This window comes from Tachysurus vachellii, chromosome 5, assembly GCF_030014155.1.
Source record: "Tachysurus vachellii isolate PV-2020 chromosome 5, HZAU_Pvac_v1, whole genome shotgun sequence".
NCBI lineage: Eukaryota > Metazoa > Chordata > Actinopteri > Siluriformes > Bagridae > Tachysurus > Tachysurus vachellii.
Genome location: NC_083464.1, coordinates 5375001 through 5397996, shown reverse-complemented (window position 1 = coordinate 5397996; position 22996 = coordinate 5375001). Strand labels below are relative to the sequence as shown.

Genomic DNA, 22996 nt, shown 5'->3' with positions numbered 1-22996 from the left:
ACATTCACAGGGGTACAAACGTGAAAGGGTGAATTATTTACACCGGGGGTTTTAATAGACTCAGCTGAGGCTTCTTGCTTGGGTGAAATGAAAACCTGCCCCACACCAACAGCAACCAGATATAATCTACTGCATTATAAATATTAACATTGGTTTGGTCTTCACCAACTTCCATAATCCAACAAATAAAATAACAAATGTAATCATTATTTGGATGTTTTTTATTGGTTTTAAAAAAAAAAAAAAAAAAAAAAAAAAAAGAAGTGAAATTCACTGTTCTGCAGTAAGAAAGATGCACAAGGTTTACAAACGGAAAGCCTTCCAAACAGTTGCCGAGTCCTCCCGGTAGAGGATGTCCCAGCAAATAAATAAAAACATATGAAGGTGTTTGGACGGCCAAGTCAAAATCCAGACCGCAACCTCATGGAGATGATGCAGCGGGACCCGATGAGAGCGGTGCATAAATTTATGCCCTCAAACACTAATGAAGTGGGTAAAAAAAAAAAACCCTCTCCAAAAATGATGCAAGACTGAAAATCCTACAAGAGAATTTCTCCTCAAGTTTTTTACCCAAAGAGCCATTAGACAGGTTACTGAATCAAATTGTGCATGTACCATTTCCTCAACTATCGCTTTAACTTTAATCACATACTTTTCCCCTAACAACTATTGATTTCCCCAACTTTTATTGCTTTAACATTTCTGAATGTTGCTTTAATTGTTGGGGAAAAGTATTTGATTTAAACACATAGTGGGTTTGTTTGTGTGTCACCTGAGTGTTAGTTTGTTTATTGAAAGTCAGTGAAGACCTCACAATTACGTTTAAACGTGTGTACAAATACATCTTTAAGTGCTTATATAAAATTGAAATATTATTGTGCATACAGTGAAGTATTTCAGTGGGCGACCCATCAGGACCACAGGAAAAGCTTAAACTTTTTAATAAAAAAAAAACAAAACTTTAAAATGAATAAAATAAGGATGAGCGCAAACCTAATAGATCGATACAGAGGTGCAGTGTAAGAGTCAACACAACATTTAACAATCTCACCAATGTTTATTGTGCAGATGAAAATGTAAGACACTTGCTATGAGCAAGACGACAGCAGCATCAGATGAGGTAAAGAGATTTTACCTCAAGTCATGTGACTAACGCAGACATGGACAAAGCGCAGAACTAGAAACTTAAGTGCTCAGATTTACTGTGATCAACCGTAACCACTGGGTGAAACCAAAGCAACAATGTGTGACAAGTTCAGGTCTAACTTGTCTAACTAGTGCTTGAACAGACATCAATATTGAGCGAGGACTAAAGCGAGTCATGTGATCGGCATCTTAAAGACTTCATAGGTGTACGTGAGAACACGAACAACCCTGGTCTCGGAAATGTGTGTTATTAAAGCGTCACCTTCCTCTGCGTAAACAGTGGAATTCAGCTATATTTATCGAACATGACTATCTGGAATATAAAGAAAAGTTTTTTTTTTTTTTTGGTGAAGAGCACAGAGTCGAAACTTATCGGTTTCACAGTGTACAAAAGTTGTAAGTAAATTGGTAGCGAGGTTGGCACGCTGAAGTGACCGTTCTGCATAGCTGAAGGAAAACCAGTCAGGATGGCACTGTAGCCATGGGATCTACACTCACGTCTCAACCATCACAATAAAACTGTAAGGAGCCCTTTTACTTTGTCGCTCCCTTTCTCCCTCCCTCCCTTATTTCAAAAACGCAGCAAGCTTTTTCTCGATGTTTTCGAAAGAGTCCATTCCCATGTAGTCAGCTTGGCCCTGTTCCCAGCGCAGTTTGCGCTCAGCTGAGGAGAGAGGAGGCGGGCCAGGAAGTGCCTGAGGCTGAAACTCCGCCTGTTGGGGGGGAAAAAAAAAAAAAAAAAAAACAAGCAAAGAAAATGTGAAACTGTGCTCTCAGGTCCTTGTCTTCTAGACCCAGAGTGTCCACTTTTATCCAGTGACCGTGAGGGTGCAGGTTTTCATTCCAACCAAACAGAAGCCACACCGGAGTCCACCGAAAGCCAAGGTCAGCTGATTAAACAGGTGGAATCATGCGTCTCTCTTGCTCGAGCGGCATGAAAACCTGCACCCACACCGGCTCTTTGCAGGGTAGATTGGACGCCGATGACTTAGAACCTCCACCTCCCTCCCAGACCCCACTCCCAAGACCTCCACACAGTGACATTTATACATTTTTATTTTGCTACATAATGCATTTTAAATCCATTGATTAGTTGTATTTTGTGCAAAGTGTTGCTATAAAAAAAATGGTTGAAAATTGTATACATTTTTGGTCAAATTCAGCTCTACACTCTTACAACTGTTCTGAGCATAACCCTACACCACAGGGTGAAAATAACGTTTGAGAGAACCTTCTTTCTATGGTTTCCCCAAACAGACAGTCAAGCCAAAGATGCCTTTAAAAATCCAAGGTTTCAGTGAAAAACCTTTTGGTACAAAGCTACCAATAGTTGGAATTCTGCAGCCTATTATTGTGAGAGCAATGTATGCTAAAATCGCAATACAGCTTTAATTATACCAGACACTTTTCAAAGTAAAAAACAAACCTTCTAGTCATTTAGAACCTGAAAGCCACAAAGTCTTGTTTTTACAATGACCTCAAGACAGAACACGGTCATAAAAGCTGGCTGATTTTTTTTAATCCTTAGTGATTCTGCAACATTGTCCAGCTGGAGATTGCTGGTGTTTAAATCTCACCTGAACACTCATTTCAAAAGGCTGGTCAGTGTACTCCTGCTGCTCCAGGGGAGGCACACAGCTGCTGTAAAGACTCCACCACTCCAGGAGATAGCCAGGATGTGATGAAGCCTCCTGCACGTTCCCCTGAACTCTCCTCTGATTAGGGTCGTAGGTGTAGCTCCACGGCTTCGTCTTTCCAAGGAAGTGCACCACTTTGGCGTTTGCGCCATACCTGAGGAACGGATTCGGTTAGAGCCGATGAAGCTTCTGTAGAGGTTTCTGAAGAACATTTTTTATATTTACATTACCAGATACAAAGAATGAAATGTATGTATTATTTCAAGAAACGTCAGTATTTAAGAGTTAATTACTGTGACAAAATTGAAAATGGTACATAACATTGTGTTGAAACAAGGGCTGTCAAAAATTTGGTGAAACTGGACGTGTTCGCATCTTACAAATAAATACATAGTTTAGCACACCCAGTGGATTAGCTATACCATGAGAACTTTGGAACTATTCACTACTGGACGTTAGAGAAATGTACGACATTGTCTTTAAACTATCAATATTTACATACGCAGCATAACATTCCACATAATTTACCTAATATCAGATCACAAATTTCTTGATGCCCCCCTGCTCAAATTATAATAACTGGATTCTTGAAATCTTAAATTCATTCATTCATTCATCTTCTACCGCTTATCCGAACTACCTCGGGTCACGGGGAGCCTGTGCCTATCTCAGGCGTCATTGGGCATCAAGGCAGGATACACCCTGGACGGAGTGCCAACCCATCACAGGGCACACACACACACTCATTCACACACTAGGGACAATTTTCCAGAGATGCCAATCAACCTACCATGCATGTCTTTGGAACGGGGGAGGAAACCAGAGTACCCGGAGGAAACCCCCGAGGCACGGGGAGAACATGCAAACTCCCCACACACACACACACGGTGGAGGCGGGAAATCTTAAATTTAAAAAAAAAGTGTACTATATCTATTAAACAAACATTTTATCAAACCTCAAGTTCTCTCACTGAAGCAAGAACTAAAAAGGAGTCCTGATGAAATAATAAAGCGTTACATTACAAGGAGAGTTTCTACCACAGGCCTTTTATTTCTGAGAAAATAAAGACAAGCCTTTGGGACACTATAACACTGCCATTTGTGCTATACTTAGTGTGTGTTTATACAACAACCATGAGGTTTAGTGCCTCAAAGATCTGTATATAAACCAATATAAAAATACAATTATTTATACATATATAAGGACGGAGTGCCAACCCATCGCAGGGCACACACACACACACACACACACACACACACACATTCACTCACACACTACGGACAATTTTCCAGAGATGCCAATCAACCTACCATGCATGTCTTTGGACCAGGGGAGGAAACCGGAGTACCCGGTGGAAACCCCCGAGTCACGGGAAGAACATGCAAACTCCACACACATAAGGCGGAGGTGGGAATTGAACCCCCAACCCAGGAGGTGTGAGGCAAACGTGCCCCCATGGACACACACACACGAGATTATTATATTTATTTATATATATAAAAATAATGTATATAATATATATCTCCATATTTTTAAGTAGAGATTATTCTATAGAGATTACAATCCATTATTCATAAATAGAGATTCCAAACCAAAAAAAACAACTAGCAGCCCAAGTTAAACACCCAGGACCCTGACTATTTAGTTACTAGGGATGTCTTAATGAATGCTGTACACATGTAAACAAAGATGGTATGACCGTTGTGTCCAATTGGGGCTCAATCCTGATGATTGGTATGTAATGTTAAGATTAGTTGAGACTAAAGCATGTTTTGTAGTGGAAACACTCACCAACAAAAACAGTGACATTTCCAACTTGCCAGATATTTCGATATCATGCGCATAGTAACCCGAACAGTTTACAGAGCCATAAAAATCAACAAGCAGCCAACTGTTGTGTGATGAACATTCTTTACCAGAGCTTTCATCGGTTTTCCAGGTTGGGATCATTTGCTTTTAAACTTCAGAACAAAATTCCCTAAGTCCAAATCCCCTGGCACAAGGAATACAATACTCAGACGTGTGACAGGATGGAGTAAAGCCAGGCTGCATGTCATTCGATTGGCTGCAAGCGAGTGCATGTTTCCATCTCAGACAAGGTGATAGTCTCTTATATAGAAATTTGACCAAGCCCTTGATCCCTGGTGGCTCATGGGGTGTCCCCCTTCCTCAACTGAGGTCCTTTAATCAGCAACACTATTTTCAGCTGGTGGAGTCAGTCCTACACGACAGACATTTAATCTCCCTCACTCTCTCTCCATCCCTTTGCTCAACAGAGCACATGGCTCTACCTGAAACGTGATGCCGTGTCGTCACAGGGTAGCGTTCATGTGACGCACGTTTCTTGTAACTTTATACCCCTGAGCTTGACATACTGATCCTCAAACTTAACCTCAATGGAAACTGAGTGAACAACCCAGACATGGTACTTACTGTTTAAAGGCAGGAAGGTATGTGTAGATTGCTATGCTGCTCATATTGTAGATAAACGGGAGGTGCTTTCTGATGTCCGCCGTGGCCCAGTCACTGAAGTAACCGTTGAGTACACCCTGATCACCTCCTGCGGAGCAGACAAGCACACACTTAGCAGCCTTCTCACACAACCCTGGATTTCAAATTGTGCTCAATATTACATGAAATGTTAATGAGAGATCAAGAAAATGAGTGAGATCAAGGCACTAAAAAGGAATTTTGGCTCCAACACCACATCCGGTGTTTGCTAGGCCAGACTTCAGCTACACAAACATTTCACACAAACATTTCACTGAACAATTTCAGTGTAGTGAGATTACAGGAACAGGAATAAAGTGTGAAACGGAGGCGTAAATCTTGCCAGCGAGGTTTTACGAGTACAGACGGCATCTCGAATTTCTACATGTCGGACATTCAGCTTTGACAATCCTCCACACTCGGTCATAGCTTTTTAAAGAAACATGACCAAGGAGGAAGAATGTTTCATCCCTTCATGGTTACGGTTTATCTACTCTGACGCACACTTCCAGCATGACGACGCAACATGACACAGAAGAATGAAGTTCTGCAACGTCACTGGAATTTTGGTGAACTGGTTATTAGTTTAGTGATTCAAGTCTAAGGACTAAAAACCCATCAAGCATCTTCAAAGTTAGAACAATGTTTTCTTCAGCTGCCTCAGCAACTGTAAAAAGCAATACCCAGGGGTATTTGTTTTTAAGGTTAAAGCAGACATTAACAATTCCCTAGTGTTGAGTACATCGTGGGACTTCCATATACAGTAGAGAAGAAATTTTTCACTCCCTACAGCTTCAACAGCAACAGTTTAGAATTGTTTTTTTTTCCTCTCTGAAATGAGTTTATCAAAACACTTGAGACCACGTCAGCCGTTTCCTCGGTTTCGGTTACTTGCCAAAATCTCATCATGGGTCATGTTCTAACCAAGGTCATTTTCTCAAAGCAGTCATTCACTTTATAGGTGATTTGCTTCACCTGAGCTCAGGTCAGAGATAAAATCCGGCATGTACAGAAGATATGTAACTGAGAATGAAAATTCACACCCTCCTCCAAGAAAGACAATCATCTGGCACATGACAAAGAAAAACTTTAGTACAATAGAGATTTGCCATCATGGCAACGGATGCTGACCGGGTTAATTAGCGAGGATTTGCTACGTCCTGTATGTTGTTCTAGAGGGTTAAAACAAATCAGAATACAAGTTTAGGGTATGCTGCATTTTACTCATTTATGCTCTTTAGCAGAACGTCTCCTTGCTCTTATCCACAAGCTGTACGAATATATTCTGTGTATCTCTTAAAGAAGCAATCTAATTGTAACACCCGGGTTAGCGGTCGATTGCAATAAATGCGTTGATTAGCATTTTCGTTTTCTTCGTACAAATTCCCCTGAAGAATAAACCTCAGCTCTTAAGGAAGAGACAAATCTAAGTATTGTAGTTCGAGCCAGAAAAAAAAAAAAAATTAAAAATTAAAAAAAAAAAATTCTGTACATAACTGTAGAAATAAGTAATTATATTTATTTATAAAAAAAAAATAACAGCTTACCTGGGTTGGTCTTTATAAAATCATGATAAGAGACAATAAAAAGGACAGAGGTTTTACAGTTAGACTGGGTTACAACAAAAGTGTTGACATTTTGGTGCCAGGAAAATGTGCAAGTCTGAAAATGAAGAAATTGTTGCTCCAATATAAGGAAATGGTTATTAGTGTGATGTTTTCCTGATGCAATAATTTCATAAATGCATCTAGACATACAGGATTCTTTAAAACGAAGATGGAACAAACTACATATTAAATATTTATGGTGAGTGGAAATTAAAATTGAATGATTATTTTCTCTCCCTACTATTGTGTAAATACTGAAGGGTGTTACATTACCAGCATTCTGACCTTAACACCAACAGCACGTTAACACGTGCGGACGCACGTACGACCTACTGAGCAGTTTAAAATAGTCCCATACGTTTAGACTGGCTCGCTACACATGTGCTATACAGGGAATAGTATGAGACAAAATATAGGTCAGACAGCTGTACATTACTCACCATGCGTAGGGTACAAAAGGACAGTAAAGTTTACATGTTAGCATCTTACACAAATCACGCTCAGTTAAATAAATAAATGTCTTAAGGCTAAAACAAATAGCTTAGTAAAAAACCCTGAATTTAAGACTAACTATTCTCTATTAATTTGTTATAGAGTAAGGTTTTGAGAGCCCAACCTGAGGCCTGATGTCCTACAACTACCGCCATCAAAACCTGTTCCCTGAATACATGGGCCCCAAAAATATACAGGCCCACAAAAACCTTAAAGTCACAAACCAAGGAAAACTTCTATAACTGCCAAACTGGGGTCTGTAGACCAACACTGGTTGAGCCTTGAGGGTTTTGGTGCAAAAGAGGTCTTTAAAGACCTGTTGGTTTACAACAAATAATGACCAAACTGGCTATAAACAAACCATGCACGCAAACCCACTAACCACCGTTTCCAAGCCGCCCAGGTCTAAAAGCTTAGTCTTACAAAGCAGTTATGCCTGCAGAACCTCTAAGAGGGCCTTCTGTTTCTATATCTCAACATCTAAAAACCTTCAGACATTCAATAACCAACGGGCCTCCAAAAACAAATTTGAAACACCCAGATTTTAAACCCTTCAGACCGCCCTCACCCTCCCATCAGCACTGCCATGCTTTGCAGAACACCGTTTTCCATAAGGAGGCCATGTTGACTTCATTTAAACAAGAATCTTAAAAACAAAACAAAACAAAAAAAAAAAAAAACCATCAACACTTCATCTATAAGAAAGAGCCTTTTCCATTCTACAAGCCCACTTGCAGTTAAGAATGCGCACGCGCACACACACTGTACGTTTGCTCTACATAAGCTAATAATTCACTCAGGGAAGTGTACCCTGTGGTTTAAAATAGGCACGCTATCAGCAGCTTGACATGGCTCCGAAAATCCCGCAGGGTGCGAGAAGCTCCACAAACATTGCTCTAGTCTCAGAGTCTTCATTTTGAAAGGATGAACAGGGCTCTAAAAGATACCTCGCCAAATGCTGCTTAAGTCTGGCACAGGATGACCGCAAGATCTCATGCGCTCACTAGCAAAGAGGAAATTATAAAAATGTCCTTCCAGGTAACTTTGCAATGGATTTAACTGGTATTTCTACTCTATATTAGATCATTCCTGTGCCCATAGCAACAGTACATGGAAATCATTTGGCTTATCACTCGATCTTTAAACGCACACACCTGCCTCGTTTTTGAGGATTCTCACGCAACAGATCTACTAAAACCTTATCCGAGACATTACAGTATACTCAGAGGTACAATGTTCGGAATCACGACTAATCCTGATGCGCTTTATACCCGCTTCCACAGAATATTCCGTGATTCCTTTTTAACCAAGCTATAAGCTTCATGCTACACAGCAAGTAAAGGCGAGAAGAGAAAAAAGTGAAAGGTCAGAGAGTTCAACTCCTTCATACCACAAACCATTCCAACTAAAAATAACACCATGATGATAGTTTACATGCCATCAGACCAATTTTGTTTCATTCCCATGAGAATGGGATGTCTCTAAAACTCATCTATGACTATTTTAGGAAACATCAAGCTCCTTTAAAAAAAGCAAGAGATTATTAAAAAATATGAAATTACAGCAGCTGTGAATCTTGTGATCAACTCCGCAGTATTCCACTACAGCTAAGGTCTCTAGGGTCATGGTGAACCCATCCAAGCTTCCTGCCAGAGATGCAAGGAAACTGCATGCATACTTACAACAAATTTAATCCAAATCTATTAAACCTAAACCTTAATTACAAGCCAATAAAAATACACTCTAGTTCTAGTACTTTTTCCAAGTCAAAGTATCCTATTTATGAGCTCCAGATATCAGAAAGTACAGTCAATAATTTCAGTAGTCTTAAGGTAATTTTACTGCCATATGCAGTTAGCATGCATCTTACTCGCCTTCTTTCACAAACGTTAGCTCGGACAATTGTAACGTGTGACTGGCTGCCTGCTGGAAGAAACTTCCAGTAGTTTCACAAAAGCAGCAGTCTAATGACCTTACATCATAATTTCCCATCAAGGACAGTTTTATCCATGCTACTCTGACGCCCGTTAAGTTCCGCTATGACCAAGTCCAGCTCAGGCAGTTTACAGCTCTGAATGGTTAAGCTCCAATGTTGCTGATCTCCTGAAGCATAGCCAATGACAGTTTGCCAAGCCGAGGCAGGCCTGCTATTAGTCCTGCCTGGACCACAAACACTGTTTCTAGTCCAAAACCAAGGAAAAGGTCAGTACTGTCAAACTGAGAAGGTCTGGAGACCAATGTAGACAACAAGAGGACAGTTAATATAGCACAACACTCAACAGCCTATTCTCTACTCTTTTTTTTTTTTTTTTTTTTTTTAAAATACAATTAGCATTTTAGTGTAAGGTTTTGAGAGACCACCACCCAAAAAACATCACCAGGCCCATAAATGTTGAGACACCTAGGTTCCTGGCTCCCATGACCACGATTCCAGATTTAAAACCATTTTTGGCTCATTGCTACAGTACCATGTCTACTGTAACATCAGCTCTGTCCTTTGGCTCAGTCTGCACAACCGCATGTTCAGCACTCTTGTGTAAACACGAGTGCCGATAAGAAGGTGCATTAATAACCCCTTTAGCCAGCATAAGAGACTAGTAAAGAAACAGCATGAAAAGCCTTTTTGTCTGCCCCCCCCTTACAATTCCCCATGTGGAGCATGAACACTTGAGTCATGGAAACAACCTGGGAAACTGTGTTGCGTAACATCCACAGAGCAAGAAAAACAGCTTCACTCATTCACTGGATGTAATGAAACAGGACATCAAAAGTCACACCCGTCAGTATTAGAAAGGACAAACGCATCAGGTCACTAAGCATGCAAAATTGTCCATCAGAGAGCTTTCTGCTTGAGCAGATGGCAGGAGTGTTGAACACAGTCAGAGAAACCAGTCCACGGGGAGAACAGGCCCATTCAGAACCACCACCACACCTACGCCGAGAATAGATCCAAAGGGAAAAGATGGCCACGTGCCAAGCAGTGCTGCTCAGAAAAGGCATTTGGGAATTTTAGCAACATCTTTACACAAGTGGAGTGTGTGTATATAAAAACCACCACTCGGTGCATAAACACCACTTCTGAAATCATTTATTTCAATTATTTCTCTTCAGGTGTTTCTAGAACGTTCTGCATAACTTGTACACAAGGCCACTGTAAGTGCTGAAAATGTTGGTCTTCTTTTGTATTGTGACTAGGGTTGCAAAGGGGCGGAAAGTTTTTACGGAAAATTTCCGGAAACTTTCCATGGGAACTTAATCTGGGGAATTTTGGGAATATTCCAAATTGGAAACTATGGGAATTATTTGGAAATATAGGGAAATGTATATAAACTATCATATACAAATACAATCATGAATAAACATTGTTTGGTCTTAAGCAGACATGCATGCAAGGTAATACAAATTTTAAAAATAATCTCTTGACTGATTTAATTGTAAGTAGAACTTTAATTGATTCTTTCATTGAGTAACACTTGCATATTAAACATTATGCTTGTAATAAACTTAATTGCAATAAACATATTTCCCTATAATTGCTGTAAAATGAAAGCATCCCTCACCCTTTGCCCTTCTGAAAAATTCCCAATCAAAATGTAAAATGAAGCATTTTTTCTCAAGCTTATTAGGTCTCTGCTTCTGTGGTGGTGGTGGTGGTGGTGGTGGGGGGGGGTGGTCATCAAATTATCTGTATGTGGTAACACTCCTAATTTACTGCTTATTAAGCGTTAGTAAGGTGGTTATTAAGTTTAGGTATTGGGTACAATGAAGAATGTAGAATAAGGTAATGCAGAATAAGGCATAATAAGGGAACGCCTCTGTATTCCCCCGGAAGAACTGGAGGAAGTATCTGGGGAGAGGGAAGTTTGGGCGTCCCTGCTTAGACTGCTGCCCCCGCGACCCGGCCCCGGATAAGCGGTAGAAAATGGATGGATGGAGAATAAGGCATTAATATGTGCTTAATAAGTACTAATAAATAGCCAATATTCTATTAATATTCATGCTAATAAGCAACTAGTTAAATGACCCTAAAATAAAGTTACTGTGCATGTTATGGAAGAAGGCAAGTACCTGCAGGGGGTTTGGCCTCAATGGCCCTCCAGTAAGCAGTGTGCTGTGTGCAAGTGACCGAGGAATGCAGGGTACAAAGTCAACCTAAATTGCATTAAATCTTGTTTTATACAAAATTATGCTGCAAGATTTTTTTTTAACTTCATTCAAGTTCCTTGTTATAGGCAACTCTGCATTTTCTTAAAATTCCCAGTTAATTCCCATATATTCCCGTTAATTCCCATGGAAAGTTTCCAGCCTTGAAAATTCCCGGCATTTTGCAACCCTAATTGTGACTTTGTACTTCAGGGTTTGGTCACATAGGTGGTGCAGGTGGGTTGATTGTATTTCCTGTTTAATTACTGAGTAGCGGGAGCGCTCACATTCTATTGACTTTTACTTACTGGATAGCGGAAACTCTCGATATCCTTCAACACTGATGTTTATGAAACTTCCGTAACCGGTAACTACCAGTTTTAGGTCTGACCAAAGCACACAATTGGTTAAGAGGATTGTACCAGTTATTTTGCAGTACAGATAAACTTGTGCTTTGGAAATCCTGCTGCGATAGAATAAAATGGCCAAATAATTACAAAATTAAGCACAATGCAAGAAAGCAGCAGGTCATTAAAGATCACGTAAACATGAAAGACAGCTATACACGAGATCAACCCGGTTACACAAGTACACTTGACGCTATAGCACAGTTATAGAGGAGAAATGATTTAGAATACATTTACATCATTTGGCAGACGCCCAAGAGCGACTTACATCTCTTTTATACAACTGAGCAATTGAGGGTTAAGGGCCTTGCTCAGGGGCCCAACAGTGGCAGCTTGGTGGATGTGGGATCGAGCTCACACCCTTCCGGTTGAACACTTTAACCACTAGGCTACCATTTGCATGTATTTGAATGTATATTAGCATGTAGAATACGTATAGAATAGATTATTTTATATATATATATATATATATATATATATATACATATACATACATATACATACATATACATACATATATATAATAATTACAATGGCTGGCAAGGTTCAACATATTCAAGACTTAAACCAATTAGAATTGCTGTGAGATCGAATCGGACACAATACTAATCCTTATTATTTACAGGAGACCTTAATTTGCACATTTTCATTATTGAAAACCTGGATGAAACATCAAGATCATGTGAGAGCTTGTAAATCTAATTCAGTTTAATTTGTATAGCATTTCTTACAAATGGCATCGCCACAAAACTCCAAACTTCGAGAATCATTGAGAGGAACCAGACTGAAAAAGGGGACTATATGTACAAAAGGTACAATTACATAAGCAGGAAACGCAGTCTAGTTCCAACATGAAGTCTGTCTTGTTGAACATGTTATGTACAGCAAGTCTACAGTAAAGTGCCAAGAATTTGTTCTAGGCCACAATTTTGGGTTCCAAAAAGCGCTATGACAAATAAAACCTTAAGCAATTTAACTGCACTGAGCTCTGAGTAATAAAACCTGAAAAGTGAGCGAAACTGTGGCTCTGTGGGGCTCATGTTCCAAACCACATCTACAAGCCACAGTGTGAGGTCATAATCCTGAGGCGAGCAGTTTACAATAAATAAGGGAGGTGTAATGGATCAAAATCTTAACCCAAGCTTTTCTGCCTTACACACACACACACACCCCACAAACCCACCCCCACCCGGCCAGTCACCCGCCCTCCCGCCCCCACAAAAAGCAGAGGGTTACTTGCCGTCGAAGCTGCCATGTTCTGTACAGTACTGAAGGAGTTTGCCATAGGTCTCGTTGGAGGGGCGGAAGACAAACACACCCGAGTTGAAGCAGTCGGGCCATCCGGGATCTGGAGCTGCTGATAACTCCTCTCTGTCAAACAGCTCATCAACGTTTGCTACTGCCTAAACACAACACACAACATTGCAAAGCACTGGTCAATAAACTTTTACAGCAGGAGTCAGACCTCTCAAACAGACCCGATTCCACAGACAGTCCGTAGAAATTTTAATTACTTCTTACTATTTAAAGACCACGGACAAATCTTTTAAGACTAGTTTTATATCAAATCTGAGATCATTATGAAAATTACTCCTGTTTGAAGATGCGATAATCAGGTTTAGTTTCAGCATCAGAAGTGAAAACATGCTGATTTAAAATCCAATATTTCTTTGGTTTAAAATAAGCCTTTATTATTTATTTATTTATTTATTTTTTACCTGAAGTAGCAATTAACGCAACTTAAAACCCTTAAAGATTTTCACACAAATCACTTGCATTGCAAATTCAACTTAAAAAAAAAAAAAAAGAAAAAAAAGACAGAAGCAGAAAACAAATGTATAATGAATTATCCTTATACATAAAGAACCTCTACATGTAAACATTCACTTTCAAAAAAAACCTAAACCTATATCCAAACTTTCAATCTTTATTTGTTACAAAATTTGGATGATTAATTGTTCCAATATCCAATTCGTGACACGACAGACTGCTTCCCCACATAAGAGACATTTAATGGTCACGGACGTTTAAGCAGTGACGAGTCTGGTGAGATGTACAGCGGAGAATAAACAGTGCTGTATTTCTTCTCATAATATTGCAGTGCTGCAGATATTAATCTAGTCAGAGATGAGGGCACTTGGACTGCGTCTTTACTTTATCACCAAGATGTCCTCGATTATCAGTAATATTCAGGCAAGCTGGTGTGCATTATTCAGTTTGAAACACAGCCCTGAACTCGGTGTGAAAAGATTTGAAAATGAGAAATCCTCCAGATGAAGCAAAACCCTCCAACATTCGTCTACAAAAACAAATTTTAAAAGCATTTTTACATCCAGCATCTTCAAATTTGAATGAAAATTTGGATGAATTTCTACATTTTAAAATTTTTGGAAAAAGCATACTTTAAAACCTGTGCACTAAACAAAAACACATTGGATCCTTTTTTATTCATTCATTCATTCATTCATTCATCTTCTACCGCTTATCCGAACTACCTTGGGTCACGGGGAGCCTGTGCCTATCTCAGGCGTCATTGGGCATCAAGGCAGGATACACCCTGGACGGAGTGCCAACCCATCACAGGGCACACACATATTCACTCACACACTCTCACACTTTTTCAGAGATGCCAATCAACCTACCATGCATGTCTTTGGACCGGGGGAGGAAACCGGAGTACCCGGAGGAAACCCCCGAGGCACGGGGAGAACATGCAAACTCCACACACACAAGGCGGAGGCAGGAATTCCTTTTTTATTTTAACAATAAAATATTTAATTTCTATTTTTTTATTGGACATATATTTATACACACCAGGTCTCCACTTCTAATATTCAAAGACATTCATAAAACTTCAGACCAACTTGCTGACTGGATGATGTCCAACATTGCACACAAACCACACCTAACCCACAACTCTACACCGATCTCCTGAATTCCTTGACAGAACCCCAACCCGCTCGGGCTCAGCCATGTCTCGCTCCGACTCTCACCATAGTGTCTGCATCCATAAACACACATTTGGAGAAGTGTGTGAGGGTCCAGCAGCGGAGCTTAGTGAATGTCACTCCCAGGTCTGGTCTCTGCATCATGGCCAAGTTTGCGGTGTCCCCACTGTCCATCACGTCCACCAGCCTGACCTCATCATACAGCGTCTGAAGCACTGCCCTGCAGAGAACGATGATCATCAGCGTCTCAAACAAAGTGCTGCATTCACAGATAAAAGTTGCTCTGACAGGATGGAATAAAGCTGTGTTTCTCTGCTCAGGATTTAATGTTGAGAGAAAGTTTAAAACATCCAAGAAGCAGGACAGCTGGAAAGAAAAATAGATAAATAATAAGTCAGAAAAACTGATTTTAAAGAGAAATAAACCTGCAGAAAAGAGTTTAAATAGGTTTAAAAAAAAATAAATAAATAAATAAAATCGAATCTGGGGAAATAAAAGCCGCTCGCTATTTGATGCTTTTACAAATTGTTGTGTTAAGCTGGAGAAGAGAGAAAAAAAAAAAACACCTCCCATTTTTTCATACTTCAGTTAATGCTTTATAAAAAATATTAAAATTTTATTGTTAAAGGTGATTAACATTTGAAACTTCTGATCTTGAGGCTTCTAATCTTTTAAGGACACAATCTGAACTTCTAGAGACATTTTTATTTCTTGCCATCCTATTATACAGAGCTGTAATTTCAGCCGTATCGAATGTACACCAACTGATGTTTGTTCATATTAATGAGCTGAACATTCTCCATCGAGACAGACAGAGACACCGAGACATCCTGTCTGTGTCGAGAGGATGAGACGGGGAAGGGGCGGAGCCTCCAGGACATGCCCGTGAATACATGACAGATCAACATACATCTGGATCTAATGATTTGGATCTAATATCCTGTTATGCTGCGGAGAAAAGTCTGCTCTTTCAGCATATCTCTGAATGATTACGTTCTAACATGCTCTTAGACAAAATGTGTAAGTGATGGAGGGAGTGTCGTAGCTAATCACAGATGTGCTGATATTCAGTATAACCGAATATCCGCTGAAATTATTGCGTTTTAAAATGTAGTCTATTGATAGAACATGGCTGAGGTTTTTAACACCCCACATGACCAAGCATGGATGGAAAATTCTCACAAGCCATCCTTAACAAAATCAACCCTAGAATAGATGTCCAAGCAACAGCTACTAAATTTAAACAAAGCGTAATTACACACTGCAAATGTTGAAGGAGTGCAATGTAGTAAATCCTCAGACTCTTCAGTAATGCAATGTCTCAACTTAATAGATTAATAAATGCAGGTAAACAATTTCCTGTCCTCCAGCACTCCATTTAAAAAACATCCAAAATGCTACTTATTAAAAACCTGACACTAGCTAGCCACGTAAAACCCAATAAAAATAAATTCACTACACAAGAACACACTAATAAGAGCTTAGTAATCCCCTGATCATCTGCTCCAAGCACAAGCAAATCAGTTTGACATCCAGATGAATCAGTACCAGAGGCTTAGTTGTGGTTAAATGGAGATCAAGTTCTAAAACACAGAATACAATGTGTGAAACAAAGCCATGCTAGTTACAGGTCAGTGTGTTTATACCGTCAGCAGATCCTGCATAGCAACAGCTTTTTGTTCCTGTAAAGTACAACAGCACTGAACCCTAATACACCAAGAGAACCGAGCAGAGGCTGATTATGAAGGAACGACAGACGGGAGGCTACACATGAATAATTTAGCAACATTAAAAGTTATGAAATAAAATATACATGCATACAGATATGAGCAATAGTGATAAAAGCTGCTAATCATCTGAATGCACTCAGAGCAACAGAACAAAATGCAACAGAACAAAATCCAGATTTTGGGCCCACAGCCAGCCAGCCATGCCCCACAGCCAGCCCCACAGCCAGCCCGCCATGCCCCACAGCCAGCCCCACAGCCAGCCCGCCATGCCCCACAGCCAGCCAGCCAGCGCGCCCCACAGCCAACCCCACAGCCAGCCAGCCATGCCCCACAGCCAGCAAGCCATGCCCCACAGCCAGCCAGCCAGGCCCCACAGCCAGCCCCACAGCCAGCCAGCCAGCAAGCCATGCCCCACAGCCAGCCAGCCAGCAAGCCATGCCCCACAGCCAGCCAGCCAGCAAGCCATGCCCCACAGCCAGCCAGCCAGCAAGCCATGCCCCACAGCCAGCCAGCCAGCAAGCCATGCCCCACAGCCAGCCAGCCAGCAAGCCATGCCCCACAGCCAGCCAGCCAGCAAGCCATGCCCCACAGCCAGCCAGCCTGCAAGCCATGCCCCACAGCCAGCCAGCCTGCAAGCCATGCCCCACAGCCAGCCAGCCAGCAAGCCATGCCCCACAGCCAGCCAGCCAGCAAGCCATGCCCCACAGCCAGCCAGCCAGCAAGCCATGCCCCACAGCCAGCCAGCCAGCAAGCCATGCCCCACAGCCAGCCAGCCTGCAAGCCATGCCCCACAGCCAGCCAGCCAGCAAGCCATGCCCCACAGCCAGCCAGCCAGCAAGCCATGCCCCACAGCCAGCCAGCCAGCAAGTCATGCCCCACAGCCAGCCAGCCTGCAAGCCATGCCCCACAGCCAGCCAGCCAGCAAGCCATGCCCCACAGCCAGCCAGCCAGCAAGCCATGCCCCACAGCCAGCCAGCCAGCAAGCCATGCCCCACAAGTTCTAGTGAGATCTGCAAACTGGACAAGTGTAAAAATCTACAAGTTATTTGCTATAAAGAAGAAAAAAACAAAAAAAAAAACCAAAACAAATGACAAAGGTTTGAGTACTCCTGCAGACTAAAAGATGACGACGAATATTTACAGAACTGGCTCGAACACAGCCACCAACTTTGGCCCTGTATCAATCCTCTTTAACAAGCCATCCCTTGTGGGACTGCCTGACACCAAGAGCTAGTAGATGTCTTAAGACGGGTTTTATTACTCCAGTAGCTCAAGTGAATTTGTATAGAAAGCTACTTTAGAGAGGCAAAATAAACGAGTCAAGAACGACATGGGCTTCAGGAGCAAAACTATATGTTAACTAACAAATATGTTTGAGCAACGAAATACTAAAATGCAAGAAGTGTTAAAAAAAATTATATATATATATATATATATATATATATATATATATATATATATATATATATATATATATATATATATATATATATATATATATCATTACAATGAAAACACTGAACAACAAACAGTTTGAGAAAATGTACTAGGCAGATGACAGGAAATCCTTTCACACTTGACACGTCGCATCATTTAAAGCTTACTACAAAGGGTAAGATTAGTAAGTTTGAAGTTTTTGGGTTTAAAATGCATTCCTGGTTCTTCCCCCTTATCTTGTTTGGCAAAGCAGCCGCTTCTGGGATACGAGAGATGACGTTAAAGACAGAACAGGATAGCATGAATTACCAAAACAAGCAGAAGATACGTTTCCTCATAAGCCCCATCACCGAGTTCAAATCACTACAGCCATCTGTGACAGAGTCCAAGAGGGAAAACTGTCCGTGCTCTTTGGCTGCGCAGGAAGTCGATACTCGCCATCACAACAAGCCAACCATGAGTATGTAAGCTCATGTTCATGGATGAGGACTGATACAGTATACTACAGTGTTTCTGTGCAATGTAAAGCTGGCCAAGTCTCAGAAAATCCATGTGTAGTGACTGAATTACTGAGTAAATCCAGGCTTGATATCAAACCCTTGTCTTGACTTTTTAGAAGCCTGTCCTCACCTTCAAGCACTAAATTAAACTAAATATATGGTCTTATTGACAGACCAAACAGCGAGGAGCCTTTAAAGTTCTCACAGGTTTTGAAACTTTAGTGTTTTATTTTGTAAAATGTACATTTTGTAAAATTCAAGTTTCCCCCATTACTAGTTTTGACATCATCTTTTACAACCAATCCAACCTAGAGCTGGATTTTCAGGCCCAAATACTCAAATTTCACATGAAGGCTTTACATCAGCACTTTTAAAAACTTTTAAGCTCACATATCGTCACTGTCGGGCGGAATCCTCGTATCTCCAAAACCGTTATTTTTCAGGAAATTAAAAAAACGCCGTACCTTATCTGCAGTGCACAGGGTTTAGTCCACGTTGCAGTGGATTGTCTTGCGCTAAATTCCTGTCCTCAGACGAGCACCAGAACTAGCGGGGGTCAAGATTTTTTTTTCTTTGAGCCCAGTGTTTTGAAGACATTTACCTCAGAAGACGTGTTGATTCGTTGCGACTCTTCTTGAGGAGAAATATGCCGTGAAGCTCTCCGGCGGAGTGAGGAAGAGGTGGACAGTTGAAGTGTCCAATGGAGTTATGAGATTTGCGCTCAAGCTATTTTCAGGACTTTAGATTGGTTAATAACTTGTAAAAATAACAGACCCACTTGGGAATTGACCAAATAATCGATATGTGGAAAAAATATGAAATTGACCAAATTTGGACATACGAGGTTTCTGCCCAACAGCGACGATATACAAAAACATTGCTTCTATCACGACAAATCAATTTATTAATAATCTGCTCTACAGTATAAAACATAACGAACCCGAATACCCAAGATCTCGCTTGTGCCACTCAAGTCTACACATGCACATAACGCATCACAAAGTCAGTGGTATTTAACTTGAGAATCGGCTTCTGATAAACAGAACGTGAAAATATTCTCAGGAAATTTGCGAGGAGAATGTTGGCCATCAATGCACAAAAAGTGTGTAGTTGTGTTACAGTTTAAGGCCATTCTCATGACTTTGTATTTTCCCCTGGTGGTGTTATTAAATCAAGCTTCTTTATAAAGCCTCCACTGCTTCAGGAATAATCAGATCACAATTTGGTGAATTGTCTCGTGATAATTATGCAATATGGATGTTACATGCGCCCGTGTGTCGTAATGCTCATATGGTTGGTTGGGGTTCCTGCTTCTTTTCGCAACCGTATGTGACATTGGTTGATAGGGTGACCGGGTGCTGTGACTACAGAGACTTTAGAGAAGCTCTATAGATACAACAGGAAGTGACCCGAGCAGACCAACCCACCACTTTCACCTCCTCGCTTTGAGCCAAAGTACCGTTGAAGTGTTAGCTTTTACATGGTCACTAATAACTACAACATTTTACAACTAAAAGGAGCTAATAATAATAATAATAATAATAATAATAATAATAAATTATTTAAATATGATAAATGTAATTACAGAACTTTTTTTTTTACTTTATTTTTTCATAAAACTTTTTTCATATTTTATATTCCTGTTAAGCTGCTTTGTGATGATGCTTATTGTCAAATATGCTATATAAAGTTAGATTATAATACAGATAATATCAATAAATATAATCATTTTAAACAAATCATAAATTTTCTCTTTTTTTCTTTTAATGGGGTTCAATTCGTCAGTCAATCCTGGTCCATTTTTATTGGTTATTTTTGGCATAAGCTACAGAATAAGCGCCAATACTTATGGTACATCCAAGTCACTGACAGCATTATTCTACCTTTTACTCAATTTGCATATCATAACTTCTCATTTAAATATCGTAATCATATCCGACCAAATCCAGCCCACTGACTACCTGGACGGTTCTGACACGTGGGGTCCGATGAACACCACCAGCTTCTTGGTGGTCTTATGGTTCCTCAGGGACTTCCCCAGCACCATCGCTCCTTTAGCATATCTTTCGTTCGTGGCCAAGGTGACAAACGCCTGGTCTGTAAAGGGAGGAATGAATTAATTCAGTATCACAATTTCAAGAACAGAAGACTTTTGGTTAAAGAGTGATGTTTGGGTAAATTGCATGATGTGCTTTCTTTAAAAAAAAAAAAAAAAATTGACAGCGTGAACTGTTTCCATGACTCCAAATACATGGATTGTGCCAAGTTTCTGTATACGACGTCGACATCACATGCTGAGAATGAAACAAGGCTCAATTGTATCTAAAACACAAATAGCGAACGGAGACAATTCTCAAACAATATATTAGACTCTATACATGGTGGAAGAAACAGCATACGTAGTAGAGTAACCTAAAATGGTGCTGTGTGAAGTTTCACTCAACGTTAAGGGAATAGTGGACGGGTTAGGAGTCTTTATCCTGATCACGGACAGTGAAGCTGGAGTTTAGCACAGGGATACTGTGTGTAATGTGAGAATACACTCTGAATAGGATGATATTTCATGACTGTGCATATAAACCACACACACCCTGACAGGCAAGGACACTGCCACCACACACAAGCAATTTAGCTTAGCAAATCCCCCCCAACCCCCCCCCCCCCCCCCCCCCCCAAAAAAAAAAAAAAACAAAAAAAAAAAACAAACGTGGGGGGGGGAATAAAACAATTAAAATGAATATTAATACTAATTAATATTAATAATAATAATAATAATAATAATAATAATAATAATAATAATAATAATAATAATAATAATAATAAGCAGCTCTCACAGCTTTGACATTTCCAACATGGCCCATGACACTTCGGTGGACAAAACAACTTAGAAATGTCTTAAAATCGGCTCGTGATTTATTCTCTCAACGTTTTACAAATTTAGTCTTCTGCTAAAGCGCCACGTATCCGGTGTCATTTCGGCGATGACAGAAACCCCTTATACTTCCTGTTTAAAAAAAAGGATGATCATTTGAGATGATAAAGTTCTGGGAGAATCTGATAAATTCGATAAACAGCAGCTTTACAGCAAATCACAGATTTATATTAAAACGCCATTCTAATATATGTTATCGTTTCTATAGCAACGACTACTTGACATGGATCTCTGAGGGACAAATCGCATAATCAGAGAAGTTTTCCACCACAGGAAAAATCTTCAGGACAGAAAGGTTTAGACTTTGCAGTTTCTTTAGCATGATGAGTGATGGATTTTGTTTCAAGTTTAAAAAAAAAAAAAGCGAAAGAGGGAAAGAGTTCGGATACAGGAACGAAGAAGCGGTAAAGAATAATGTTAAACGCAACTATAAATGGATAAAAACTAATCACTGACATTCTGGTCAAACGAGGAATTTAAGTCTTCCTGATTTATTTTCCTACAGTTGACAGTGTTGTAAGTGAATATAAATAATGATTATTTATAATGATTCATCGGTGCAGCTTTTCTTCATAATTAGCAGTTTGCATGTCAGACTGCAGCGTGAAGGAGTGAGAGGGAGTGTGTGAGTAACAGCACAATAAAACTTTCTCCTGTGTGAGAGTAACAGCACAGTAAAACTTTCTCCTGTGTGTGAGTAACAGCACAGTAAAACTTTCTCCTGTGTGTGAGGGAGTGTGTGAGTAACAGCACAGTAAAACTTTCTCCTGTGTGTGAGAACAACAGCACAGTAAAACTTTCTCCTGTGTGTGAGAACAACAGCACAGTAAAACTTTCTCCTGTGTGTGAGAACAACAGCACAGTAAAACTTTCTCCTGTGTGTGAGAACAACAGCACAGTAAAACTTTCTCCTGTGTGTGAGAACAACAGCACAGTAAAACTTTCTCCTGTGTGTGAATAACAGCACAGTAAAACTTTCTCCTGTGGGAGTGTGTAAGTAACAGCACAGTAAAACCCTCTCCTGTGTGTGTGTGTGTGTGTGTGTGTGTGTGTGTGTGTGTGTGTGTGTGTGTGTGTGTGTGTGTGTAACAGCACAGTAAAACTTCCTCCTGCTGCTTGGGCTTTAAATTAAAGCTTGTTAACATTTTTCTTTGTAGAATAAAGAAAACCAAACCGACTATTGGACGTTTAAAGTGGTGTCTACGTGCGAAAGGACACGTACTATAACGTGTATAACCACAACACGTCACCGCTGCATCAAACACGTCGCCCTGATTAATGATAGGAAACGTGCATTTCTCTGGGGCACTAATGAAAGTGCCCTAGTGCGCGGTTTGGGACACGGTGCATGATGATAAACATCGCTTTAGAGCTCTAGGCCTCTCCCTGTGGAACAGATCATAATAACAGCACAATAATGACATTAATGAGGAGTTTAAACTCTACACACTGCATGATGCACATGTTGTATCACCGCAGTATGAGCTGTAGTCACGGTGTATCCGCCATGTCACACTGTCACACTG

The 22996-nt window shown here is 40.4% G+C and overlaps 1 protein-coding gene across 1 annotated transcript in view; it reads right to left on the bottom strand.

Moving 5' to 3' along the window:
• Positions 1-1037: 1037 nt before the first annotated feature.
• Positions 1038-22996, bottom strand: part of gyg1b (glycogenin 1b) — a 22148-nt gene continuing 189 nt past the window's right edge. Inside the window, exons 2-7 of the mRNA XM_060869589.1 lie at positions 20500-20635; positions 14917-15091; positions 13164-13326; positions 5218-5344; positions 2724-2937; positions 1038-1859 (exon numbers count right to left, since the gene is read on the bottom strand). Coding sequence (XP_060725572.1) covers positions 1713-1859; positions 2724-2937; positions 5218-5344; positions 13164-13326; positions 14917-15091; positions 20500-20635 — 962 coding nt within the window. The 3' untranslated portion in view covers positions 1038-1712. The remainder of the gene's footprint in view (positions 1860-2723; positions 2938-5217; positions 5345-13163; positions 13327-14916; positions 15092-20499; positions 20636-22996) is intronic.